A 27,993-nucleotide genomic window follows, 5' to 3' on the forward strand; every position below is an offset into this window, starting at 1 on the left:
AAGAAAGAAAGAAAGAAAGAAAGAAAGAAAGAAAGAAAGAAAGAAAGAAAGAAAGAAAGAAAGAAAGAAAGAAAGAAAGAAAGAAAGAAAGAGCCTTATTCAGCAGCAGTGCAAGCAGTCTAAGGCAGGGCTGAACAAATTTTCTTGGGCTCCAGGAGCCAACCCATATATTCAAGAGCCAAACTCGCCTTTGCAGTACTGTGTTTTAATGACCATATTGTCTAATTATTGCTGCCACAAAACCTCATGAAATGGGTCCAGATGAGACTCCACCTGGGAACATCTGAGCCAGCCATCTAAGATCTGGCCTGAGCATGTGTCCCTTCTGTTTCTTGCACAGGAGGAAAGCATTTGGGGTGGCAAAATGGTTAAAGCCCTGCTCTCTTGCACTTTCCATTGAAAAAAAACCAAACCACTGAGAGGATCCAACCACAGGTTGGCCAGCATCTTCTCTGGTTTTAAGCTTTGGATTAAAACAGGCAAAGTTAGCCCCTCGCCCAGCCTACCTTTTTCTCCTTGGCTATACGCTCTGCTCGGAGAGATGCAACTTGAATGGGAGGGAGGGGCTTATCGTAGCTGATTCCACTGGAAGGAAAGTGGAATAGATTAGCTTAGACACTTGGAAAGCAAAAAAAAAGTGCACACTCAGTCCCCGTTCTATCTATCCCACCCACCCCGGTTTTCGCGGTCTCGTAACCCTGCCCCAGGCCCAACTGCCAGTCAGCTGCCTACCTCTCTGCCAACACAGACGTGTGCTTTGGGTTCTTCTGGAAGGGATTCATACCGAGCCTGAAACAAAACCCAGAAAATATTGTTGGAAGGCAAACATGTCGAACATCCGTTGTGATCAGTGTTCCCTCTAAGCTGAGTTAGTGTGAGCTAGCTTCACAGTTTTTTAGGCTCCGACTCACACATTTTTGCCTTTGCTCAAGAAGGAGGGCTCCAGAGCAAACTAACTGATGCAGCGGCCAAATTGTTTGCTCACAACTTTAATGCCGGTAGCTCACAAAGTAGAATTTTTGCTCACAAGACTCCACAGTTTAGAGGGAACATTGGTTGTGATCAGCAAGAACGGAGTCCGGTCACAGACCTTAAAGCCCAGCAAGATTCCCACAGGGCAGGAGGTCTCAAGAGTCCCGGCTCCCTCGGTCGATGCCTTTGTGACAAAGAACCTCACGATGGCACCCTTCCGAGGGAAGGGACCCTGGCATGCACAGAGGGCACAGCACAATCGTGCTCATGTGTACAGTAAATCTGTTGGGTTGGGAAACACACACACCGGGGGGGGGGATTTGCTGTAAGGCCTGTGACTGGAGTGTGCTGGGGACATGAGTTTCTGGGAAGCTTCGTCCACGCCCACCCGACTGTCACCACTGAAGGGCTAGTGCACACACAGCGGGAGACAGAGCCCTGCGTTTCCAGATTTCAACATTTATTTATTTTATTTTATTTACATTCAATTTATAGACCGCTCACCCCCCTAAGGGCTCTGAGCGGTTTACATTTGTACAACTACTAATTACATTACCTTTACTAGGGCCACACACAGTGAGGGGGAAGTGACAACCTATCAGGCACCCATGGCAGGGACTTAGTTGGAAGGAAAGGTGTGTTGATGCAAGCGGGAGAACCACAGGCACATGCCAAGAGCAAGCGGGAGAACTACAGACACGTGCTGAGAGAGACAGAGAGAGAAGACAGACCAAGATAGTCCAAGAGGATTATCCTTGAAGACACGTGAAGCTGCCTTATACTGAGTCAAACCATCGGCCCATCAAAGTCAGTATTTGTCTACCCAGACCGCAGCAGCTCTCTAGCACTTCAGGCAGAGGTCTTCCCTTATCACCTACTACCTGGTGTTTTTCATTTGAGATGCCAGGGATTGAACCAGAGGCCTTCTGCGTGACAAGCAGACACTGAGCCACTGAGCTATGGCCCATCTTCTTTTTTTCCTTTCTTGCTCCGCAGGGCCCGGCCCATGTGTTTCGAAGCCCCCTCTCAACTCCAGTCTTCTCCAGACCCTTAGTCCCTGCTGAATGTGCTTTTAGAGGGCAGCCGGATTGCACTGCACTGGCCCCATCCTGGACGTCTGGCTGCACACCCACAGCACACTCCCCTGCATGCACAAGTGTCTGCGCACTTCCACATGACAAGAGGCAAGACGTGCATTTTCTCAATGAATACAGTACAGACAGTACGCAACCCTTCTGGCAAACCTTGCTGAAAATAAAATTAACAAGTACACTGCAGACAGACGACAGAGAAAGCTACGGCATCAACAGGTCTGGAAAAGAGGCGTCACTTATTTCTTTCCTTTTTTTAAAGGGTCCATCATCCGCCTTCAGGTCTGCCCGGAGCTGGGAATCAGCCACCTGAATGCCTCGGTGGACACATTCAAGCCCCGTGCCTGCCTCTTTTCTGTCCCAACCCTGCCCACAAACACGTTATTGCAGAATTCAAAGGCAACCGACAACTCTTGCCTGCTACCGACCCGGAGAGCACCGTTTGTGTTCCAAAGTGTCAACGCGGGAAAGGGTGCACACTTACAGTGGCTTGATCGGGGGGCTTCGCTTCCCAGCGATCATCTTCATAATCTCAAAATGATTCGTGTACAGCTGGGTGTGCATCGCGCCCTCGTCTTGGGCGTACAGCTGACTGGTTCGAAGCGGGCGGCTGTTCTTTGTCTAAAGGGGAGCGAACGACAAGAAGTTTTATGTGGAGCAGTGAGGGGAAAGGGGAAAACATACACACACACACACACACAGAGTGGTGCTTCTGCTTTCGTATAGGAGAATCCCTAATCTGCTACATGCGCAAATACTAAGAATGGTTCAGGAAAAGACTCTGGGCACGTACACTTTTGGGGAGACTGGGACACCGTGCAAATGCAGCAACACCCCCAACCTCTTAAAGAGACGGTTCAGACAAGGGAGAAGTGAGCCAGAGACTTGCATGTTCTACTCCCCCAAATATGCTTTTCATTTCTTAAGCCAATCGTAGTGCAGCATTACGCTGATTGAGACAAGCTGCGAGAGCCAGCTTCTGGGACCAGAGTTTGAAGCAGATTTGCAAACTCTTATCTAAGACTTAACCTTGACATGAGTAGTGCTGACACTGGGGCAGCTGTATCTGTGGCTAACTCGGAAGAGGGAGCAGGAGAGACAAACAAAACAGGGGAGGAGGGGCCAGTACGGTACAGCGGTCAGACTACGACCTGGGAGACCCTGGTTCGAATCCCCACTCTGTCATGGAAGCTTGCTGGGTGACCTAGGGCCAGTCACAGAAACCCAGCTGAGCCGATCTCACAGGGGCGTCACGAGGGTAAAAGGGAGGAGAACCACGTGAGTGTCTTTGAGTCCCCATTGGGGAGAAAGGTGAGATACCACAGAAGTGTTTAAGAGACTGGGAAAGGTTACAGCCGGCACCAGGCCTACACACTGCCAATCGAAATGTGACCGACGTCACAGGGCATACAGGAACTAATCTGTAACCTTATTACAAACAGCATTTGGAGGGAGTGATACTTTAGAAACTGCCTGCACCTTTCCCAGGTTTTCTTGCAGTGGTGGAATGGATCCTCAGATCCAAATCAGAGATAGGGTGGTGCTTCTGCCTCACACCACCGCAGCAGGCCAGTCAGACAGTGCCAGATGACTCTCAAAGCCCCATGGGTTATAAGCACACTGGGTGCCCCTCAATGGCTCCACTGATCTTCCATTCTTCCAAAAAGGCTCAGAGCAGACAAACTGGGGAGCTCCAGAGCGCTCGGAGGAAGAAACTGGAGGGCTGCACCGATCTTTACAGGCCAGCTAACAAAGAGGCAACTCTCAAAAGGATGCTAAAACAGAATTGGGCTTCACGGTTCGTTTTTTGAGAGAACAAAATACATTCCTGGCTTAGGGGGACAAAAGGGGAGCGTCTGCCTCTGATGAAAGACTATGAGAAACTCAAAATGCACATGGAAAGAAGATAATCAGACCGGGGGGGGGGGGATGTTTCCCCCCCAAAAGTCTGCCTCTCCAGTTTCCCCTGGTCTCCCCCATTCAGGCCTGATCCAATCAAGCGGTCCTAGATCATGTACTAGGTAAGTCTAAAGGCGTATATGCTCACCACTAGCCTGACCTCCCAACAAATATTATATGTTAACCTGCAACACCCTCAGGAGTTTCCCCTAAAGGTATTTTGCTGATCTGAGAAAAGAGTTAAGCAGGAACTACTCCCAACTGGCCCCACCCCTTCGTCCACCCTGCAGCTTTTGAGAATACCGTTTAGATATACATAGATCATTTCAAATACTATCACTACTTTGAAACTACGTTTCTGGCAGCTGAAAATTGGGGGTGATACATTACCTGATGGGGCGTTGCAGGGGTTAATTCATTAAATGTCTGCAAAGCAATCAGATTTCAAAATGAAAAGTAAAAAAATGCTAGCAACAGAATGTTTAGGAGAAAAAAAAGAGAAAGTACTAATTGAAATAATCATGCGGAATGAGGTGGCATTTCTTGGAGGTGGACAAACCCTGCTTTTTTTTCCCCGTTTTCTTTTTCGAGGAATTCAAACTGCCTTAAAGCGGCTCATTGTGAGAACCGCGCTTTTGATCGACAAACTTTTTCCTGAGACAGGGGCGCCTGGCGCCGTGCTCTACTGCGCCGACGTGAAAACGCGAAGGCTTTAAAACTGCCGATTTCAGCGTTCAAATCGGGACTCAAAAGACGAATCCGTCCCCCTTCTCCTTGTGTCCACCTCTGATGATGCTTAAAGATACCAGACTGTCTGCATCAGAACAACAATTTATAAGTGCACACCTTATAAATGCTTTTTGTCTTCTTCTTAGGGTTCGCTTCATACATAAGCTGTAAAATAAGAAGCAAAGTTTGACTTTCTGCGATGGGTTTCGGGGGCAGATCAGTGACATAAAAAGGATGTCTCTATTAGAGCCGGTGCTGGAAAAGAGGGCGGGGCTGAAAGCCCGGGAGACTGGGGCGGTCACATCCCTGATCACAGGGGGTGAAAAAGAAGCATGCCAAAGGATTCGGACAAGCCACTGTGTCTCAGTTCCCCTTCTGTAAAATGGGCACAGTGGTGCCCTACCTCACAGGGGTCTGTAAGGGCTCTTAAGCACGTTGAACATTTTTTAAAAAAGTGTGCCACATAAAATATTATTAAAAAGGAGGATTTTTTTTTAAACTAGTTTTAATATGACTAGCTTGCACCGCTTACAACCCCAAACATGGTGCAAGATAGATGCACAGTTCCGGTGACACCCACCTTCCCTTCCTCTCTCGGAATGACGACGTTTTCGTAGCGGCTGCGGCACTGCTTTGGAGAGCGATACACACGGCTGCAGGAGTTCACCACGTCACAGACGAGGTCCCAGTTGGGGGTGTGGGCTGGGGACACAATGGCGAGGTTGAGCGGGAGCTCCAGCAGCTGCTTGACTGCCTGAAAATGGGAGAAGGGGGGGGTGGGGAGAGAACAGAAGATGGCAGAGGGATCAGCTACTGGCAATATCATTAGTCTCCTTCAGTACTTAACTTTGTTGGATGCCTTATGGAAAGGCAGCAAGATGGGGCTGCTGGCGGACAAGGTAGAGGCCCTGCATCCCAGGGTGCATGTGTGGAGGGAGGTTCTCCAGATAGGCAGAAAAATATTCCCCCCTTTCATGCACTGTCAGGACTGAGCGTGCTCATTTTTCTCAAGAATGCCAATTACAGGAAGATTAGAACTATTTGGGAGGCCACTGTCCAAGAGACTAGGACTGCCACCTATTGCACCGTTTATCGTCAGCATCGTCCTGCTCTTACAGAAGTTTAAAACTCTTTGTAATTCACTTCCTGTATTTGTTCACGGTATGTCATTTCGTAGACTTTTTTGCTTGTTTGTTTGTAGTGTGTTCTGGTTTTGTAATCCGTGTTCTATTGCATTATTTACTGGACGTCTTACGCTATTTGATTATGAGTCTCGGCCAGGAAGGTGGCCTATAAGTAAAGCAAATACATCAATAAAATTAAGGGGGAGGGAGACACGAGGGAAGCAACAATGGGACAACCGGCCCACAAGACCCTAACACAAGGGTGTTGAACTCATTTGTTATGAGGGCCGGATCTCACACAGACGAGACCTTGTTGGGCCAGGTCATGTGTGCCATAAAATGTAATGCCAAGTAGAAGAGATATAAACTTTGTAAAGGCACAAACGCAAAGGGGTTTGTTTGTTTTTTTACTTAAAATAAAAACATGCTTAAAACATTAGCACTCTTGCAATATTTTGTTTATTTAACAGTGTCTGATAACTGACACCTCTTGCTCTGAATTATTACATCAAAATGTCTGTGCTGTTGCCATCTTGAGTATGCTGTTCAGGTGACGCAGCAGCAGCAGCAGAACTGGAAGAAGAAGCAGAAGACAGCCAGTTCCACTGCGGGCCTGATAGAAGCCCTCCGGGGGCCTAATCCGGCCCCCGGGCCGCATGTTTGACACCCCTGCCCTAACAGCTTACAACCTCCTCGTGGGAAAGGGGTGTGCTTCCCCTCTTTACCCTGTCCTCTATGGAGACATTCTGCTCTGCCATCTTGCACTACGGTGGAGGGGGGAAATCTCAGCACGAGAAACCAGTGACACTAGCACCGGGAGCAAGCTTAACCACGCTCGTGTTCTCAGGTATACAAGCCGTATTCTCCCATCTACACACAAGAGGCAGTGTGGTGTAGTGGTTAAAGTGTCAGACTAGGATCTGGGAAACCCAGGTTGGAATCCCCACTCGTGCCGTGGAAGCTTGCTGGGTGACCTTGGGCCCGTCACGCACTCTCGGCCGAACCTATCTCACGCGGTTGTCGTGAGGATAAAACGGAGGAGAGGAGAATGATGCAAGCGGATTTGGGTCCCCCCCCCCCCCGGGGTGAAAGGCAAGATGTAAATAAAGTAGCCCTGACCTGGATAGCCCCGGCAAGCCCGGTCTCGTCAGATCTTGGAAGCTAAGCAGGGCCGACCCTGGCACGTGCTTGGATGGGAGACCTCCTTGGAATATTGGAGGTGGGAGGTGGGGGCAGGGAACATGAGCCACCTCTCTGAAACGGCCAAGCCTCGCTGGGGGTCATCAGAAGTCAACCATGACTTCCAGGCATACACACACACACATAAAATACCCCCCCCCAAAAAAAGATGGAAACAAAGCAAATAAATAAATAAACACAAGCAGCTGCCATTTTCTCCCATGGAGAAGAGGCTGGGGTACTTCGTCGAGAGCTCCATTGTACCCCCTCCTCAATAACCGGGCTGTCCCTGGGAAGCGTCACACAAGGGGCACCCACTGCACGTCTGGACCCACTGGGCTAGTAGGTTTGCTGGATTTGGGGAGGTGGAGGATTAACCCACCCTTACCTGGAGCAGGGCCCAGTCTTCGCTGATGAGCCATTCCGGGTTGTCCTGGCCCGCCTCCGCCGCCGGCTTCACAAGCGTGGGCAAGGGCTTGGCGAACTGCGTCTGCTGCTTCAGGAGGATGTTCTTCTTCTGCTCCTTCCCCTCCCGCCGCATCTTCAGCATCCCAGGAGTCGCCCGGTCAAAGAGCGATCGGGGCGGGATGACCGTCTCTCCGTGGCGCTGCTTCTTCTTCCTCCCTGCAGCTGGAAGAGGGACGCCAGGCTCAGGGAGAGGAGGTCGAAAAGGGCGACAGATACGGGAGGTGCCAAAAGAATGGACCAGTTCTAGTGGTCAGTCTTTGACATCTCGTGACGCAGCAGCGCACCCCTGTACACTGGAGCAGAGAGAGGTACCAGGACTGGGTTCCTATCCCTACTCAGTCTCCAATTTCATGGCTTTTAGCAAGCACTAATTGTACTGCTCTGGGCAATTCCTACAAATTATAGGAGAACCTCCGTCTCCTTGGGAGTCCCACTGCTCACCTATGAACTCTTCTGTGCTTCAACAGAGGTGAGAGGCTCTCTCCACATCTCAGCTATAAGATGGGAGGGCGGGCAGGGAACTGCACCAAACTACACCAAACTGCCGTGCCACCTGTTTGGGTTTACAGCTCAGTTTTAATCTGTTTTAACTATTTGTTATGAAAGATTTATTGTGAAATGTCTCAACTCTTACTGGGAAATGTTTTAACCCCTACTGCTGTCATCCGCCCTGAGCCCGCTCGCGGGGAGGGCAGAACACAAGCCGAAGTTAATAAATAATAAATAGCCTCATACGGATGTTGTGAAAATAAAAACAGGGGTTCTAAAGCAATCTGGGAGCTCAAAGTGCTTCCGATACGGTTGGACGACACAAGGTGACAACTGACATTCGACACACGGAGCAAACTCTTGGTCTATCGAGGTTAATCTTGCTCAGGCAGGCAGGGGCTCTCCAGCGGCTCAGGTGCATGTCTTTCACATCGATTGCTACTTAATCAGATCCTGTAGGTGACGGGGATTGAACCTGGGACCCTTCTGCATGCAAAGCAGGTGCTCTTACAGTTGAGCCACAGCAGCTCCTCAAGAAACAAATCAAGCTGGGGAAATGTTTATGTCAGGTAGGGGATAATATGATAACACTGAAATCATATTTGACTGACATCTGGGTCACCTCTTCGGAGCGAGATCTTATTTGTTCTTTCTGCTGAACATATTGGTTTTGTGATATCTTTGACGCTCATGGTACCTTATCATCTGAATCACGTACTCCTCCATTAAGGACTGATGTATCTGATTTGCTACCCTTATTCAACTCTTCAGCATTTATGAGAGGTTCCCTAGAGGTCTCACGTCCCAGCAATGGCTGAGTTGAAACTTGCTTAGCTTTAACGATGGAAACACATCAGCTGAAGAGATCTTCCTGTGCAATGTCTTACATTAGTCTGCACTGAAAAAAGGGATTTTCTTTTCTGTCTTTCTTTTTTACTTGCAACTGGGTGATATGTAAGCAATTAACCACTTGCCCCAAACCAATGGCAGCTTTCAACATTTCCCAGACTGTTACAATAAATCCACTGTAGTTCATGATTGATCCCAAAGCCAAATCGTCAACTTTGCTTTCTACTGGGGGAAAAAAACAAACTCCTTTTTGTCCTGGATGGGTACGGAAAAGCTCAGTGCCTTTCTATCAAGCGCAGATCCCACACCAACCAAGTATTTACCGGACGGATCCGTTTTGTGGCGTTTGCGCTCCTTCCGAACGTACACGGGAGGCAGTTTGGATTCCGGGATCGGGGTGGTCTCATACATCAGACACATGACAGAGTCGATGTAAATGTCGTTGTCGTCTTGAGGCGGCGTGGGGGGAGTCCAAAGCTGCACAAAGCACCACAAGAGAGTTTGATCCCTGCTGGCTTCCTGACCTTTTCTCCCAAAAGTTAAAAAGAGGCAAAATAAAACAGTAACTTTGACCCACCGGCATTATTTCTGTTTGTCCATCTGGGCCTTCGTAGACATATTCCTTCATGGGGAAAAGGAGACCACAGTATTAGTGGATGGGACCAGTGTTCCCTCTAAGCTGAGTTACTGTGAGTTAGCTCACAGTTTTTGAGCCTCCAGCTCATACATTTTTGTCTTCGCTCAGGAAGGATGGCTCTAGAGCAAACTAATTTATGTAGTAGCCAAATCGCTCGCTCACAGCTTTAAAGCCAGTAGCTCAGAAAGTAGAATTTTTGCTCACAAGACTCCACGGCTTAGAGGGCGCATTGGATGGGACTCGTTTTAAGAGTCACTGATATACATGAAAGCAGACAGGTGTGTTCACCTTGCTATAGGCATCCTCCCGAGTGTAGGTGAGGAGCTCCTCCTCCTCCCCGCCCAAAAGCATCTGCTCTTCTTGTTCTTTCAGCTCCTTCAGGCGATGCGTCTCCCACACCTTTTTCGCAGTTCTCACTTCCATCTAGACGATGATACGGCAGCGTTAAAAGTCAACCCTATGCAGAGGGAGACTGATTCTCCTGGACTGAAACTGTCTTATGGTTCTCGAAGCATTTTTCAGGGCACGGAATCTTTCACACGCTCCCTCTCATCCACCCACCCACCCTCCACCCAAAGGGCCTGACGAGGACAGTGTCTGCTCCAGGCGGCAAGGAATGCTAACAGAAGGTAGGCATCACTTAAAGGGGAGGGGGAACAGAGGGGGGTGAGAACAGGGCTCGATCGAGCCTTTAAAGGGTATCCTCGGGAAAATATGGGTTGGGGGAGGGATTTCCCAATTATTTCTTTCCCCCCAGTGAATTCTTGCAGGGTCCAAACAGGTTATTTATTATACCTGATTGTCTTTCTTTTCACTGTCATCCGTGGAAACATGGAACAACTCCAGATAATTCAAGGCATACTTTTCAATCGGGGTGAGCTAAGAGAAGAAGCAGAGAAGTTAACTGCCCGGCCAACAGCACATTAAGAAGCGGCAGCAGAAACTATGATTTTTTAAAATTAAGAAGTGCCTCTCAAGACCCTTGAAGTACTTGAATGAGCAACAGACTGTCAGTAGGGACCATCTTGTTCTGCCAGGATGTATGTTGAAATAACAGCCTTACTAAGCAATCTAAATACGAACAGCCTGATTCTGGGACTGAAGATAATCACACCATTTGATTACTACTGATGTCCTCTGGAGAGAGATCGCTGCTAAAACCACCCTGCACGTATCTGAGAAAGGAAGAGGCTCTCAGGAAACGGGGAGAAAGAGAGAGCGCAGTATCTTTTGGTGTAGTGGTTAAGTGTGCGGACTCTAATCTGGGGAAACTGGTTTTGATTCCCCACTCCTCCACTTGCACCTGCTGGATGACCTTGGGCAAGCCATAGTTCTGATAAGAGGTGTCCTTGAAAAAGAGCAGTTTCTGTCCGAGCTCTCTCAGCCCCACCTACCTCACAGGGTGTCTGTTGTGGGGGGGGGAGGGGAAAGGAGTTTGTAAGCTGCTCTGAGACTCATTTGGGTAGTGAAGGGCGGGGTATAAATCCAATCGCGTCCTCCTCTTCTTTCTCATTTGCTTTCTATGCTTCCGAGACGGACAATGCCTATTTGTTGCTCTGCTAAACGGAAATTCCATGTTCAGAGGCAATGCATCCCTGAACATTAGTTGTGGGGAGGCAATGAGAGAGCCTTGCTGGAGGGCTTCCCACACCTTTGGGTGGCCACTGTGGGACACGGGACGCTGGACTACATGGATGACCGGTCTGATCCAGCAGGACTCATGTCTGTCTATAGGTACAGTTTCATCCCACCTTCCTTTCAAGGAGATGAGGACCCCACAAATGGTGTCCCCCCCCCCATTCTTTTCTCAACAACAACTCTGCAAGGAAAGTTAGTCTGAGAGAGAGAGAGAGAGTAGGCTAACCCAAAGTCTCTCACTGAGCTAGGGTCTCCATGATCCTGATCCAGCACTCTAACCCACTACGTCACACGTTTGTGGTAAACTAGCAGGAAGCCGGCAAGCAGTCCAGAGGCACAGCCCATCTCTCCACACTGCTAGCCCCAGACTAGGAGACAATGCAAGACGCTGCAACGTATGCCATGCCTTTAAAAAAACACAAAAAAAACCTGTGTTGAACAGGGGCCTGTCCTGCCCCTAAAGGGAAAACAGCCACTCACTCCGCTGCTTCATCCCTCAGCCTATAGGAGTGCGGCTCCAGCATCCAGTTGCCTTTCGGAGGGGGGATGGAATGTCGGGGGGAAGCACAGAGACAATTTCGTCCGGGGATGCCTCATCGAGAGTGCAGCCAGAGTTTTGGGTCTGCCTTAGTAAAAGGGCAGACGACAAAAAGCCACCCTGAGCCCGTTCGCGGGGAGGGCGGGGTATAAATGCAATAAAATAAATAAATAAATAAATAAATAAATAAAAGGGTAACTCTGCTTGGTAGCGTAGCAGAGTGATTTAACCTACCTCTGGGAAGGGACTGATTGTTTGGCCCATCTTGGTCTATGAGCAGACCTCGTACCATTTAGTCTGACTCTTGAGAAAGGGCAAGCGGGTGTGGGTGGAATCCTGGGTGGGTGAAAGAATCGGAGCTGGTGGCTAGTCAGCAAAAGCCTGCAAGCATTCAAGAGAACCATGCTCCAAAGCCATACCTAGCTTAAATTTATGTGCCTCAGCCAGGTTTCTCCTCTGACTACCTGGAGACCTTGTGTTGTGGATCTGTTCTTTAAAACCAACCTGAATAACTCTTCTTCGCTATTTACATACATCTCCTGCCTTATTGCCCTCCATGTTCTTCTTGCGCATCACAAAACTTACCTCTTGGCAATGAAAGCAAAGCCTTTACACCAGCTAACCTAAGAACATCTGGTAACTGAGGGGAAGGCTTATACTAGTCCTAAACAAACTTGGTTCCCCCAAATCATAAGAGGCCAAATCATCAGCTGGCAGAAAGGACCTGTCACAACAGCCTTTAAAAAGGACAGGCCTTGTAGCAGGGAAAGATCGGGGTTCAAAGGCAAGCGTCATACAATTTTTTAAACAGTACCGCTACATAATGATCTAAACAATTTAAAAGGATTAGCTCCCATCAGCTGAAGTTACGTCATTTATAACAGCCCGGAGATGTGCTTGCTATGGGACTCGCAGTTAAATCTTATGCAGAGTTATTCCACTGTAAGCCCACTGATTTCAACGGAAATTACTTTGTAGAGGATTGCACTGTTAGTCACAGCTAGCGCTGTTTTAATTATAAATGCTTTTTTTTACTATACCGTTTCCCATTGCTTGCAATTTATAGTCTTCATCAGAATTATGACTGTTTGGATACAGAAACACAGTAAGGAGGATTTTATGAGAACCAGGTGCAAATTATTTATTAATGTTTGATGAGCACCAGATTCCGGGTAGAGAATGAAAATAACCTCAGACCTGTAGAAAGTCTCTGCTGTTGTTTTTAGTTCCCTGCTTATTTCACAGCAGAAGAAGCACATCTCCCCACAGTTCCATTGGCTGTTTTATGGAGCATAAAGGGTGCTGGGAATTTCCCAGCTCTCAGAGACTGTGCATTCGACCACACACACCCCTTTCCACGCTAACAGCAGATAGCAGTTTGAAAAAAATCATGCAAACTGCGAAGAAAGTAGAGAACTTTTTGTCCTTCTCTCATAATACCAGAATTTGGGGTCACTCAGTGAGTCGATTCTTGACAGATAAAAGGAAGTCCTGCTTCCTCACCTAGTACAATTAAGTTATGGAACATGAATACATACATGAAGCTGCCTTATACTGAAACAGATCTTTGATCCATCAAAGTCAGTATTATCTACTCTGATGGGCAACAGCTCTCCAGGGACTCAGTCTTTCACCTCATCTGCTTAGAGATGTAAAATTTCCAGAAATTTTGAAGCTCGGAAAAAAACCCGTTTTTTTTTTCCTTTTTTGGGGGGGGGACGGAAATTTTCGGAAAAATTGAAAAAATGCTACATTAGCATTTCTTTTGACTTTTCTAGATTGAAAGTCATTCTGTTACTTTAGGAACATAAAATATGACTATGGACATTTTTAACTTGGCATGAAATTATCACAACTAGCATATTAAAAATATAGTGTATCCAAACAATTATTACAAACAGAATACAAAACTGAAACTTTTTTATTTTCTTCTGACAATCGCACCTCCTAAAGGAAGAAATGCATCTTGTTCTTGCATTGGAGAGTTCAGTTTGTAACCTAGGACTTGCTTGTCCTCAGTGCAGAGAAATTAGATCAATCTGATACCATATATATATATATATATTAGAAATGATTTGGAAAATATTTGCACACCTTGTCTTAAAATATTTTATTCATCATGTTAAAATAAAACTTCCATAATCAATTTTTTTTCTTTTCTTTTTTCAATTTTTCCAATTTTTCAGAAAAAAACAAAAAGGCTTCAGTAAAAAAAACGGGGGGAAACGTTTTTCCCCTGAATTTTTCCGGGTTTTTTCCGGGCCTTCACATCTCTACACCTGCTGCCAGGTCCTTTTACTGGAGATGCTGGGGATTGAACCTGAGACCTTCTACATGCCAAGCAGAGGCTCTACCACCGAGCCACAGCCCATCCATCACAATGTGGTGGATGACCACTAGCTTCTAAAAGGGGACTAGAGGAATCTTATGGAGGACACGTTCAGGGGGGTACCCGTGTTGGTCTGAAGCAGCAGGACAAAGTTTGAGTCCAGTGGCACTTTTAAGACCAACAACGTTTTATTTGGGTGTAAGCTTTCAGGTGCATGCACACTTCTTCAGAACATGTCAATCAACGGAACCCCAATATTCAGAGGCAGTGCACTTACAAATATCAGCTAGTGGAGTCAATAACAGAGGAGAGCTGTTCTGTCCTGGCTTGGGGGCTTCCCAGGAATATCTAGTCGGCCACTGTGGAAACGGGATGCTGGTCCAGAAAGACTTTTAACCTAATCTATCAGGAAGTTTCTTAGATAGGTATCAGTGGGACGGGAGGGTACCTGGTCCACAACAGTAACCAGCTCCTGCAGCTGAGAGGGCTCATCGAGATACCGGGACCTGCCAAACTCCGAAACGAGAGGCTCCAAAGTCGATTCAGTCTCCATGTCCTCAACGTAGCTTTGGGACTCCTCTTCTTCTTCTCGCTCTGTACTTTTGAGAGCCTTTGGAAAACATAAAGAGGTATACAGCAGGCGTGCGAGGACTGGATTATGCAATACATCATGCAAACCAAGGTAACTTGCAAGGAGAAGATAGGGTGGTAGGGCACAATGGCTCTCCCCGTACTGAGTCACTCCTCTTGTTGTCAAGATTTCACCAAGCAATTGCCCATATGCTTTCAAATCAATCTTGGGAGTGGGCTTGTTTTTAAAAACACGAAAGCCCAGAGTCTCAGGATGAGAGCCACCCCCATCACCAAACCCCACAGCTTTGAGGAATGCACAGACGGCAAGATTATGAATCGCTTCTGTTCATCCTTGCATTCCGCTTAGTACACATGTGGTGCACATAGCATATGAAGAAGAGTTGGTCTTTATACCCCGCTTTTCTCTACCTTAAGGAGTCTCAAAACGGCTTACAATTGCTTTTCCTTCCTCTCCCCCCAACAGGCACCTTGTGAGGTAGGTGGGGCTGAGAGACTTCTGACTGAACTGTGACTGGCCCAAGGTCACCCAGTAGGCCTCATGTGTCTCAAAGTGGCTTACAATCACCATTCCCTTCCTCTCCCCACAACAGTCACCTTGTGAGGTAGGTGGGGCTGAGAGAGTTTGGAGAGAACTGTGACTGGCCCAAGGTCACCCAGCAGGCCTCATGTGGAGGAAGAGTGGGGAATCAAGCCCAGTTCTCCAGATGAGAGTCCGCCGCTCTTAACCACTACACCACCCTGGCTTTCACTCAGTCAAGCGCATCAGACCTGACAGATCTCTTTGCAGGGAGGAGCCGGGGCAAGAGCTTAGCCCCTCTTCGGTCAAGCCTCAGCACAGGCTACCACACTTCTTTTATGTAGTACCCCCATCCTCTTCCACCAGTGTTCTTTTTTCAAATTTTAGACCTCAGGAAAGGGAACCATCTCCTTCTTACTGGGAAAGCACCGTGGCATGTTGATGGTGGAAGATGAAGTAGCAGCAGAACTATGCAGGGTTAAGTGCGCGGACTGTAATATGGGAGAACCGGGTTTGATTCCCCACTCCACTTGCAGCTGCTGGATGACCTTGGGCAAGCCATAGTTCTGTCAGAGCTGTTTTCTCAAGGCAGTTCTGGAAAGAGCTCTCTCAGCTCCACCTACCTCACAGGGTGTCTGTTGTGGGGAGGGGAAGGGAAAGGAGTTTGTAAGCCGCTCTGAGACTCCTTTGGGTAGTGAAGGGCAGGGTATAAATCCAATCTCCTCTTCTTCTTGTGTTTGGGGTAATCGAGCTGGTTTCAAACCCTGCCGCTCTCATCCTGCCGTTCACTGCCTATTGCAAGGGCAGCCCCCCCCCCCCTCAGCTTTTGTGACAGCCTGGAAGTCTACAACAGCATGAGCCAACCTAAGCTTTTGACTGCGCTGCCGCAACCAAGCTGCACGGCGCACGCCAACGTCTCTGTCTGAGGACAGATTTCCCAGTTTATCTTCTTAACTTGTTAAGAAAATTGGTCTGTTTATAGTCTGACCACACACAAATTGAACATCTGCATTTTTAAAAAGGCTCCAACGGCTCTCGGGGGAACCCAGCGTGCTACTGCCATGAATACTTCATAAACTTTCAATATTGCCTTGGAAGGAGAGCCAGCAAATAAAGACAAGTTTATCCTGCAGCGCAGACTGTTTGGGACGTCTCAACAGACAAATGGCAACGTTCGCTCCGGAAAGGCAATTGGCAGCTTCTGCCGCTCTCGTTAATGTGATTTGTGCTTAATTACCTCTATGAAAGGCCTCGCGACTTTGGGAGAGATCGTTTCTGCTGGGGAGGGCTCCTGAGAAAGCACCACAAACTCTTCTGCTTTCACGCGAAAGCCAGAATCTTCCATCGGGGAATGAACCTCAAAGAGTTCCTGAATGGTTTGCTGGGGAGAAACAAGAGAAGGGGAGGTTTTTTTTTCCTTTCCCATAACCCCCCCCCCCCCAAGGTGTTCTTTAGAAATTGTCAGTTTTGTGCGATTAAAGGTGATCCCCCCCCCCCAATTCACATCCTGCTTTTCCATTAAATTAACATCTAAGTCAGGGGTGTCAGACTCATTTGTTATGAGGGCCGGATCTGACATAAATGAGACCTTGCTGGGCCGGGCCATGTGTGTCATAAAATGTAATGCCAGGTAGCAGAGATATACACTTTGTAAAGGACACAAACACAAAGGGATTTTTTAACTTAAAATAAAAACATGCTTAAAACATTAGCATTCTTCCAATATTTTATTTAACAGTGTCTGATAACTGACACCTCTTGCTCGTAATTACTGCATCAAAATGTCTGTGCTGTTGCAATCTTGAGTATGCTGTTCAGGTGTGCATCTGTAAGCTGCAAACCTACGATGCCACAACAGCAGCAGAACTGGAAGAAGAAGCAGAAGACAGCCAGTTCCACTGCGGGCCTAACAGAAGACCTCCGGGGGCTTGATCTGGCCCCCAAGCCACATGTTTGACACCCCTGATCTAAGTCATCCAGTGGCCACTGTTGCTACTGGGTGAGTCAGGCAAATTGTATGGTGACAAGTTGGCAGTGGCTGTAGCTGGCCCTGGCCCCAATGAGTCCTCCCTCCAGGGCATGAGGGAAGGGAGTAGTGGTGGAATGGGAGATCAAAACTGGTCTGGAAAGGGTCCCCCCCCCTCTCCCCTCTCCTTTACTGACAAAAAACCAAGATTCAAAGCCTGGCAATATTATTGGGGGTGCCTAGCAACCCCCACGATGGCCACCAAGATCTCCTTTCGTAAAGGAAGAGGCACCGCTTCTGTTATTTTGGAGGCATCGAACCCCAATGTATTTTTCACATAATTTTTTTGCAAATCTGGGGGGTTTTCTCCGGTTTGCAGAAAGATCTGGTTTGTCTGTGGACAACTCCAGTCTCTAGATTTACGTATCCACAGGCTGGCCTGTATTTAGAATAAGAAACAGCGATATGCCTGATTGGAGGAAGCAGTAATAATAATCATACCTGTGTTAAAAAGGCCATTGAGTAGTCATTTCCCTGAGCAGCGACTTCTCGGATCAGATCTTTTGTACCATTCTTTAAGAGCTTCTCTTCTACAGAGTTACCACTGACGAGCCTGGAGAAACCAAAGATCGGCCAAATCTTAAAGCGGAAAAGTGCTGCCCTGAACTGGTACAGAGATGGGGTTGTTGTTTTTATTATTAAATTACAGTGGAAAATAATAATATGTGGGCATGTTAATGAGGACAGACACTAGGGCTTTTTGGTTTAGCTAAACGACGATAGAGGGGTGACCTGACAGAGGTTTACAAAATTATGCATGGGATTAAGGAGGCAGAGAAAGAAGTTCTTTTCTCCCTTGCACATAAGAACTCATGGGCACCTCAATGAAATTAATGAGTAGTAGGCTTAGAACAGATAAAAGGTAGTGCTTCTTCACCCAAATAGTAACTAACATGTGGAAATCATTGCCGTGGGAAATGGTGGCGACTTCAAGCATTGGCAGCTTCAAGTGGGGACTGGATAAACATACGGAGCAGAGGTCCATCAGTGGCTATCAGCTACAAGGTATAGCTGGAACACTCTGTCTGGGGCAGTGATGCTCTGTATTCTTGGTGCTTGGGGGGCCAACAGTGGGAGGGCTTCTGGAGTTCTGGCCCCGTTGGTAGACCTCCTGATGGCACCTGGTATTTTTGGCCACTGTGTGACACAGAATGTTGGACTGGATGACTGGATGGGCCATTGTCCTGATCCAACATGGCTTCTTTTATGTTCTTACAGAGAGGGTGATTCTACTGGGACAGAACTGTATTTCTAAGACATGGGACCCACAGACACACTGAGCCTGCCCTGGTGGGAAGGGCGGGGTAAAAATCTAAATAAATAAATAAAAGACCACACTGGAAGCCCCTGCAAAAAAGGGGGGACTTAAGCTATTTATTATTTTAGTATGCCATTATTCTGCCACAGAATTCAAGGCATGGATATTTATTTATTTACAAACATGCTGAAGATCACCTTTCTCTCAGAAATATGGAATCCAAGGCAGGTAATGACAAATAGTTTTTCAAAATATATTTAACCATCACGTTTGGCAGAAATCTGTAACAGAATTCACAGAATTCCCTATCGCTGTGCATCTGTGAGGCCCCAAACACTCTTTTACAAAAAGGTCCAGGCAACACCCCATCCAGGAACTGACCAGACAGAAACTTACTGAATCATGCACATTTGAACCATGGACTGGCAGGGTATTTAGAACATATCAACCTTCTCACCCACGTCATGAGCTGCAGTTCCACTCTGCCTTGCTGGATTACCTGTGCTGCACATTTTACGGTGCCATGAACGTACATTCTAAAGGCTCCTTACAGATCATCACTATGGCTAGCACCTTTGTACGTAAAGGCTTCCATCTGAGGCTTGGCCTCACCTTGAAGAAGGGAGGTGGTAGAATGCAACGTCTCATTGAGAGGCTGGGTGAAGGAAATGGTTGGTTTTTTTAACGTTCCCCTATCTCAAAAGCTATTTGCTAAAAGAAAACCAGCACAGGAGGCAATGAGCTGGCCTAGAACTGCGTTTGTAATTTTTCTCTTTGTGTGAGGCCCTGACTTGGATGGCCCAGGCTAACCAGCTCATGTCGGCTAAGAAAAGCCAGTGCATGGATTATTAGTTCACTAGGGAGCAAAGCCCATTGTGGACGGAGACAATGGGTCCCTAGACAGGTAGGGTGGGTGAGTGGGTGGGTGGGGAAAGAAAGCTGGGGAAAGAAAGGAAGAGAGACAGAGAGGAAGGAAGAAGGGGGGGAGGCAGGAGGGGCCGCAGAAGTCCCTTCCGTCCATCCAGCTTCCCAGGTGGGCAAGAGAAGCGGCACGGGGGGGGGGCGTAAGAAAGCCTCCTCCGTCTGTCCAGGTGGGTTGGCGAAGTGGGGCGGGTGGGAGAGGGAAATCGGGCCGCGGCGTGGGGTGCATTGCCAGCGCGCCCTCAGACACAGCGCTCGCCTCCCGCCTCTCAGCCCATGGCAGGGCAGTAGCCTTGAGCGGCAGCTGGGCGACACGGCCAATGGAAGGTGGGGAAGCTCCTGACGGACAGCGCAAGCTTCCAAAGACCGTTTGGTGTGCATTTTCTCTCCGCTGCGTGAAGCTGCGTCTGAGGTGGGACGTAGGCGACATGGCCAATGGAAGCCGGGGAAGCTTTTGACGGACAGTTCAGCCGTCGAAACACTGTTGGTGTGCATTTTCTCTCCTCTGCGTGACTCTGTGTCTTATTCAATTATATATAAGGGAGAGATTAGGTGGATCATCCACGCATGGACAGGAGACCACCAAGGCCGTTCAGGGTCACTGTGCAGAGGAAGGCAATGGCAAACCACCGCTGCTTGTCTCTTGCCTTGAAAACCCAATGGGATCACCTAAGTCAGCTGTGGCTTCATGGCACTTTACACGTATTTGTGTTAAGGGAGGGGTTAACCTTGGTAAGAGATCAAAAGTGGGATCTCACGGCTGTAGCCTCATATGGTACTACCTGTTCTACAACCTCCCCCGCCCGTTCAGTGTAGCCCCTTAGCCAAAGAACTGGCTCACAAGGGAGTCCGAAACAGAGCTCTCCATGTGGTCAGAAAGTTGCTGAAGTCACTCAGAGGCAATGCTCCCTCTAAGCTGTGGAGTCCTGTGAGCAAAAGTTCTACTTGGCATTAAAGTTGCGAGCGAACGATTTGGCCACTGCATCAATTAGTTTGCTCTGGAGCCATCCTTCCTGAGCTAAGGCAAAAATGTGTGAGCTGGGGGCTAAAAAACTGTGAGCTAGCTTACACTAACTCAGCCTAGAGGGAACACTGCTCAGAGCCAACAGTTCTGACAACTGTTGCGGGAGCTGATGGAGAGCCCCCATCCAGCCCTAGCTAGCTCTATTCTGCTGCCCACCCCCTCAGCCTCCAGCAACACCTGGCTTCTAGTGGCAGCAGGCAGAAACCGGGAAGAGACCACCATCTTGCTCACAGGTGTCTCATTCCTCTGCGGCTGCCAGAAACAGTCAGGCACTGCCCCGAGGCAGCAAGCAAGCGGAATGAACGTTTGTCAAACAGAGGAAGTGAAAGTGGGAACAAGGCCGTGGATTATGCCACCACAATCGGTGGCTGCTCCAGTCGCCTAGAGGCTGTTATAGCATGAGGAACTGTAGAAAAGAGCAAGAGTCCAGTAGCACGGCTACCCATCTTGAGCTACCTCCATGAGGAACTGTGAATTTGGTGACGCTCCCTTGTATTGTAGGCCCCTAGCCAGGATTTTGTGGCTTGTGGGGCAAATTGTTTTCTGGTGGGGCTGAAGTTCTCAGTGCAGAAAGCCATTTAGCCAATGGGAAGCTGTTACCAGGATAGATCTCTAAACTGCAAGCCGTCAACCACTTTAGATGACAGTTCTCAGCTGCTGCAAGTTAATCATTTCTGCCAGCCTAAGCAATAAGTCTGATAACAAGCCAGCAAGTGGGGGTGGAGACTTCTATAGCCAAGAAAGCTAACACTTAGGCAGAAAAACTCTCCTAAAGGAGACTAGTTTCTTGACACAGAGTTAGAAGGGATCCTAGAGGTCACCTACTCCAACCCAAGGGCTCAGTGCTGGAATTAGTCAACGACAGCACCCCGCTCTGCTTAAAGGAGTGCACGCCTTTTAAAAAGTGTTTTAAAATTATTGAAAAAAGCATTAACAGGAGAAATTCTTGTGGGGCTGTGGCTTTAAGAAATCTTTGGCGGAGCCCCCAAAAGCCCCACCGTAGCCACGGGCCTGTTGTATTCTACGGTTGTTTTAATATGATCTTACGAGAAAAGCCTTTGCTTTCATTTCACTTTCCACTTGTTATGCTGGCTGCTGGTTATGGCCTAGCAGGGCCCAGACCGGGCCTTGCCTCTGTTCTGATAAAGTTCTGAACTGTTTTTGGTACTGAGTGCTCTGGAATGATGACAGGCTTCCTCATGGATTTGCCCTGTATTAAGCAGCACAAATCGAGGGGCTGCAAAGTTCTACACAACTGGCCAAGGACACTTCCCAAACAGACACAACATGCAACTCCAACTTCGAAAAACTCTCTACTCTCAGCTCCCACAACTCCACTGCTGTTTGGCCACATCAACCACCTATGTACACATTCTGGAAGCCACAGAAAGTGCAGGGAGCTGTAATCCCCGCCCCCCCACCACATAACTCCCAACATACAGTGGTCCCCAGCCCCAGAAAGCAGTACAAAAACATCCTTGGAAACAGAGCAGCATCTTGCAAAATATGAGCATCACCTGTAGATATGGATGTCTTTGCACCTGCCGATTCGATCGCACCATTCCTGAGCCTTAGCATCCATCACCGGATTTAAGTCGTTGTCGTAGAACACGACGGTGTCGGCCTCGACAAGGTTGACCCCCGTGGAACGACTGTGGGAGGACAGGATGGCGCAGAAGATGCGCTTGTCTCTGTTGAACATCTTCATCAGTTCCTTGTTCAGAAGGGGGGTAGGGAGACAAAAACTGTCAAGTAAAAGCGGAACGGACTATATGGCGTTTAGCTCCTACCAAATGATTGGACGATGACACAGTCTTCATTTAGAAAAATGACCCCCTGCGTGGCTGATGACTGATGCTTGCGGTAAGACTTGGCTACAGCAAAGCCCGAATTGCAAAGTTAATGTTGCTTTGATTTTCTCAGCAACTTCTTATGAGTTGCACTCTGTACGTGTTCTGTGAAAATGCCCTGTGTTTTTTTTAAATTATGTATTAAATATATTTTATTTTTAAATTATTTCATTAGATTCCCTAACGAAGCTGTATACAAACTGCGTCGGAGTTGCCTAACTATGAAACATTCCGTTTCCCTCCGTGCCAATTTGCTTCTTTTTTCTTCGTTTTGCCTTGGTGCAGCCCACCCACCCCCACACCCGTTTTTTCTTCAAACTGTGGGCTGGGCCAGAAGAGCTCCCTGGAGGCACCTGCATATTTACTTGCCTTTGGCTGGATCCAATGCTCCCTCTAAGTGGTGGAGTCCTATGAGCAAAAATTCTACTTTATGAGTTTCTGGCATTAAAGTTGTGAGCGAGCGAATCCTTCCTGAGCTAAGACGAAAATGTGTGAGCCAGAGGCTAAAAAACTGTGAGCTAGCTCACACTAACTCAGTTTAGAGGGAACACGGGCTGGATCCAGACCAACCTGGCAATTTCCATTGATTCCCTCTTTCCCCCTGTTGTCCCTCAGGGTCTCCAATTCCCCGGGAGCAACGTTTTGTGGTGCTCAGTAGGCTTGGGGAAGGCAGGAAAGTTCTACTCTCCTGGTAGTCTGAATCCAACCCAATATATATATACCTTTGCTTTGCCATATAAGTCATCTACAGCTCATGATGACTTAAGAGACGCTACAATACTAAACACAATAAAAACAGTGACTCTGCACGCCAGTGTTCCCTCTAACCTGAGTTAGTGTGAGCTAGCTCACAGTTTTTTAGCCTGTGGCTCACACATTTTTGTCCTCGCTCAGGAAGGATGGCTCCAGAGCAAACCAATTTATGCAGTAGTCTAATCCCTCGCTCACAACTTTAATGCCAGTAGCTCACAAGGTAGAATTTTTGCTCACAAGACTCCACAGCTTAGAGGGAACATTGCTGCACGCACACAATGGCATACACAGGAAGTCCTGCGTATCTGAAATATTAAAGTGAGGATCGTGACCTTGAAAATACCCTAAGAGACCCCACGCCACTTTCTAAAACCCTGATGGCGTAACGAAAGTGGGTGTGTAGGAGCAATGATGGGTGGAGACACCATGAGGGGAAAAAAGGAGTTTCCTGAAATATTTTAGAAGAATTTTTTAAAAGCTTCATTTGGCACTTAAGGTCAGTGCCAGGTGTGCTTTGGCAGGGAGGGAGAAACACCACTTAGGCAGAAATAAATACTGAAGAGTCTCCTTTTCCCTGGAGCTCCCCCACTTAACTTCTTCCACAAACTCAGCGACTCAACAGGACACTGAAATGCTGCTCTTTGGGGGGGGGGGAAGGATCTCATTCACCCCTGACCTGGATGGGCCAGGCCAGCCCAATCTTCATCAGATCTCCAAAGCGAAGCAGGGTCAGCCCTGGACAGTGGCTGGGAGACCACCAAGGAAGTCCAGGGTTGCTACGCAGAGGTAAGGCTACGGCAAACCACCTCTGCTTGTCTCTTGCCTTGAAAACCCTGCAGGGTCGCTGCCAGTCAGCTGCGACTCGACGGCACTTTATGCACATAAGAAAACAACTAAATATGTGCAACAGCGCAAGTGAAACAATCCAAAGCATTCTACTGCAGAAGACACAGCTTTGTGCAAAGAGGGGCTACCCAGATCCTCTTTTGTGTACGGAGTATCCTCAGGCCCGGTTTCGAGCACTGCTCTGTGTATGCGGCAGAAACTTCAGGATACTGGATCAGAGCAAAGCCGTGCGAAGGAGGAGCACCTGTTCTTACTGGAGTACGGGAGAGACGCACCTCTCCTAGCTGGGCTTACCTGGCGTTCTTCCTGATTGGCGTATTCATCGATCCTGACATAGGTGAGAAAATGGAAATTCAAGAAGAGCTCCAGGATGTCCAACATGAGGATCATCTGAGACAAGATCAGCACCCGACGCCCTTCCAGCTTCAGCTTCTGAAGCAAGATGGCCAGCGCTTCCAGCTTCCCTGCATTTCAGAAAGAAGGAAGCAGAAACGCCTTCTCAGGGGGGCGTTCAACGCGGGACAGGCCTCCCGGACCTGGGCCTGGGGTGGGGTGGGGAGGTTCTTCACTACCTGCATCGCACTGAACCAGCCGGAGGTCAGGAAACTGAAGCAACTGGGGAACGGTGATCTGCTGCAGCTGATGCATGTAAGGAGAGACCTCCTCTTTCAGACGGCACCTGAGGAGCTTCATTCGGTGGCTGTACAAAGCGGGGAGCTTTGCCACGTGCAAAGAGGGAGGGGCAGCCACGGCTGCTGGCAGCACGCAGAGCCCCCTGGGGGGGAAGAAAGTAAAGAAACATTGCAAGCACTTCAGAAAGGTCGTGCCCAGCCCTGACTTGGATAGCCCAGGCCAGCCCGATCTCGTCAGATCTCGGGAGCTAAGCAGGGCCGACCCCTGGCAAGTACTTGGATGGGAGACCTCCAAGGAATACCAGCAGTTGGGAGGCAGGGGCAGGCTTTATTCGGCCACCTCTCCAGTAAGGGTCAGTCACCAGAGGTCACTATGACTTCCAAGTGCACAAACACTCGCGCGCACACGTGCACATATGGGGGGGGGGAACCCAAAAAAGGCCACGCCCAGGAGGTTCGGTGGTCCACAAAGCAGGACCTGATGGCTGGCAGCTTCGAGACCCAGTCCACCTCTACACATCTCCTAAACTTCCTAGATGGAAGGAAGAGCAGCTGGAGGCAGGCGGGGCGTAGGACTGGGGAGAGCACCCCTGTGAAATTGCAAGGGGTCCCAGAATCCATGTTGCAGCCCCAGTCGCTCAGGCTGCCCCAATCTCGTCAGAGCTTGGAAGGTAAACATGGTCAGCACTTTGGGGGGTGGGGGGGCCGCCAAGGAAGGCAGGAGCTGCCGTGCAGAGGAAGACAAGGGTCAACCACCTCTGAATGCCTCATGCCCGGAAAACCCCAAGAGGTGGCGCTTCAAGGGGTCGCACCAGGGATCGGCTGTGACCTGAAGGCACGCTTTACCTTACTCAAGGTTCATGTCGACTTTGCAGAAGGCATCGGCATTACCCCCACTCCCCACCCACCCCCGGGGGAAAGCGGCATGTGAGAGACCCTCGCTCCACTTGCAGTGGACCAGCTTCCCGGGCCCTGCTCTCCCTCGGCAGTGGGAGCGGGGGGGTGGAGCGCGGTTTCGGCTCTCCGTGCCCAAGGGTCCCTCCTGAAGCGGTCCACGGCTCTTACACAGAAGAGGGACAGCAAAGGAAACGGCAAGGAGAGGCTGAGAAGGCAAAGGAAAGAGATGCACTTCGGAGAAAGAGGAGGAACCTTCTGCGGAGCCGACAGGATGGGAAACGGGGAAGCTGCCGGCCCACGCTGAGATCGCCCCTTCCAGGAATGAGGAGGATGATGATGGGGCGGCCCTGAAAGCTCTGTCCTTGTTCCAAAATGCAAATCACGAGTGAAAGTTACAGTCACCTGTTCACCGCATCGGTCAGGGACCCCCGCTGCTGCTCCAGCGTCTGCACCAGCTCCCGCAGCGGATCGTTGCAGTCCCTGGAGGCATTCAGAGACAGGCGGCAGTTTGCAAAGCCGGACCATCTCCACTTGCTGACTCCGCTGGAGAACTGAGGAGCCCTCTTTCCGTCGGCCGCCACCGAACACGCCCCCACGAGGTCTCGGCCGTAGACGGGGGCCCTGGAGCAGCGACGTTCGTTGCAAGAGAACAGCCTGTCTAGGCGCTCCTTCAGAAGCCTGTTCTTCTCCTCAAACGATTCCTTTCACCAGAAAGAACGCCGGAGAGACACATGTTGAAAATAAAAGGAGATATAATAAAACTTCTCACGGCCCTTTAATCCAGAACTATCATTTGCCAGCACAACATCTGCAGGGAACTTGACGGATGCCGCCGGGCTCCGGCACTGCTCCTACGGATCGGAGTGGAGCTTTCACAGGTTAATACTAGATTAGGCTGTGTAAAAAAAGATGCTGCAGCTATGTATGATGATAATACAATACAATCTGTCATTACAAACTACTGGTAATTGTAAGAAACATATCAATAAGCATAGTACAATAAAAAGTCTTCAAGATACAATTCAGGCACATATAGAAGTTCAGGTAAATCATATGAATACAAATGCAATACGAAGTCTTCAAAACGAAGGATCCGGATATTAGTAACTTCATTTCGTAGTTCTTCCTCAAAAAATATCAAGCGAACAACCTCCACAAACGGGCAACCAGTCCTAATACTTAGAAAGAAATCACTTTCAAAACGATTGTCTGTTGGTGCTGGACATGATTTCTTTCAGAGGCAGCACCAGCAGACATGTGCCTGAATTGTATCTTGAAAACGTTTTACTGCATTTGTATCTATATGATTTACCTGGGCTTGACTATATGTGCCTGAATGTATTTGCATTATACTATGCTTATTGATATGTCTCTTACAATTACCAGTAGTTTGTAATTACGGATTGATTATTGTATTATTGTTAGATATAGCTGTAGCGTCTTTTTTTACACAGCCTAATCTAGTATTCTGCTTTTTGCTGTGTAACCCTCTCTTGTTCTTTTGCTTTCACGGGTTAAGTCAGGGGTCCCCAACACGGGTGCCCGCTGACACTTTTAACGGTGCCCGCCAAATATTTTTTTAGAAAATGAGTGGGTCCAGGTGAAGCGTTTCGCCAACAGGGCTACTGACTGGGCACTGGAAACTGAACTGGCATGTGTGGGTGCGCGTGTGTGCATGTGAGTGTGCATGCACCTGGAAGCCATGTTGACCTCTAGTGACTGATCCCTACTGGGGGCCTGGAGGTGGCTGAAGAAAGCCTGCCCTCGCCTCTCACCTCTGGTATTCCAAGGAGGTCTCCCATCCAAGTATTTTCCAGAGTCGACCCTGCTTCGCTCCCAAGATCTGACGAGATCGGGCTTGCCTGGGCTATCCAGGTCGGGGCACTGTGCAGACTTTTAAAAAGCCATTCTTTCTTTTCTTTTTTGTACAAAAGCAGCCAACATTTTGCCACTACTTTTTCCAGTTCTCTCTCTCCCCCATTTTGTGTGTGTGTGTGTGAGAGAGAGAGAGACAGACAGACAGAGAGAGAGAGACAGAGACAGAGAGGGAGAGAGAGAGAGAGAGAGAGACAAAGACAGACAGTCAGACAGGGAGACAGAGAGACAGAGAGAGAAGTCCTATCAAGTCTTTTCAGACTTCTGGCAACCCTATGAATTAATGACCTCCAAAACGTCCTATCATCAATAGCCTTGCTCAGGTCTTGCAAACCGAGGGCCGTGGCTTCCTCAACTGAGTCAATCGATCTCATGTTGGGTCTCCCTCTTCTCCTGCTGCCTTAAGACTTTCCCAGTAACTCTGGGCTTCTCAAAATGTGACTCAAGTACGATATATATCCACCCAGGCAAAAAAGAAGAGTGTGCGTCCTCGCCCCCCTCCACTGCCATCCCCAGAGTTGAAAGGGAAGAAATCTTCATCTGACAAGGGAGTTTCTACAACGAGACAGACGTACCTGTGAATGTCCTCCATGGAGAAGGCCAGGCTTCAAAGCAGAAGTGGAGTCCCCCGATGGTAAATTAGTTCCCACTGTTCTACCTGGAACACACACTTAAGGATAAGGCAAGTGTTTACGCCTGTTTCAAAGAATCACTTACCCAAAGGCACTGCAAACTACTGCTTCAGGGGGTCTGCTTCAGCCCCTCCGAGGAACGAGAGTCTGCCACCCTGGACTTCCTGGGACACACCACCTGGTTTATGCTGATGGACGGGAGGGATGGACACTTTCTCCAGCCCCC

At 48.6% G+C, this 27,993-nt stretch overlaps 1 protein-coding gene across 1 annotated transcript in view; it reads right to left on the reverse strand.

Moving 5' to 3' along the window:
• Positions 1-27,993, reverse strand: part of LOC107116943 (E1A-binding protein p400-like) — a gene marked incomplete at its 5' end in the record, with an annotated part of 68,658 nt that overhangs the window by 20,796 nt on the left and 19,869 nt on the right. The window contains 19 exons of the mRNA XM_015418971.1: positions 507-585; positions 733-789; positions 2,548-2,684; positions 4,353-4,388; positions 4,809-4,856; positions 5,272-5,445; positions 7,383-7,624; positions 9,124-9,277; positions 9,378-9,422; positions 9,726-9,860; positions 10,233-10,316; positions 14,391-14,552; positions 16,291-16,434; positions 17,521-17,632; positions 21,800-21,996; positions 24,026-24,195; positions 24,304-24,506; positions 25,663-25,961; positions 27,711-27,805. Of these exons, the coding sequence (XP_015274457.1) occupies positions 507-585; positions 733-789; positions 2,548-2,684; positions 4,353-4,388; positions 4,809-4,856; positions 5,272-5,445; positions 7,383-7,624; positions 9,124-9,277; positions 9,378-9,422; positions 9,726-9,860; positions 10,233-10,316; positions 14,391-14,552; positions 16,291-16,434; positions 17,521-17,632; positions 21,800-21,996; positions 24,026-24,195; positions 24,304-24,506; positions 25,663-25,961; positions 27,711-27,805 (2,573 nt within the window). The remainder of the gene's footprint in view (positions 1-506; positions 586-732; positions 790-2,547; positions 2,685-4,352; positions 4,389-4,808; positions 4,857-5,271; positions 5,446-7,382; positions 7,625-9,123; positions 9,278-9,377; positions 9,423-9,725; positions 9,861-10,232; positions 10,317-14,390; positions 14,553-16,290; positions 16,435-17,520; positions 17,633-21,799; positions 21,997-24,025; positions 24,196-24,303; positions 24,507-25,662; positions 25,962-27,710; positions 27,806-27,993) is intronic.

Source organism: Gekko japonicus, unplaced genomic scaffold, assembly GCF_001447785.1.
Source record: "Gekko japonicus isolate JY-2015 unplaced genomic scaffold, Gekko_japonicus_V1.1 scaffold3000, whole genome shotgun sequence".
NCBI lineage: Eukaryota > Metazoa > Chordata > Lepidosauria > Squamata > Gekkonidae > Gekko > Gekko japonicus.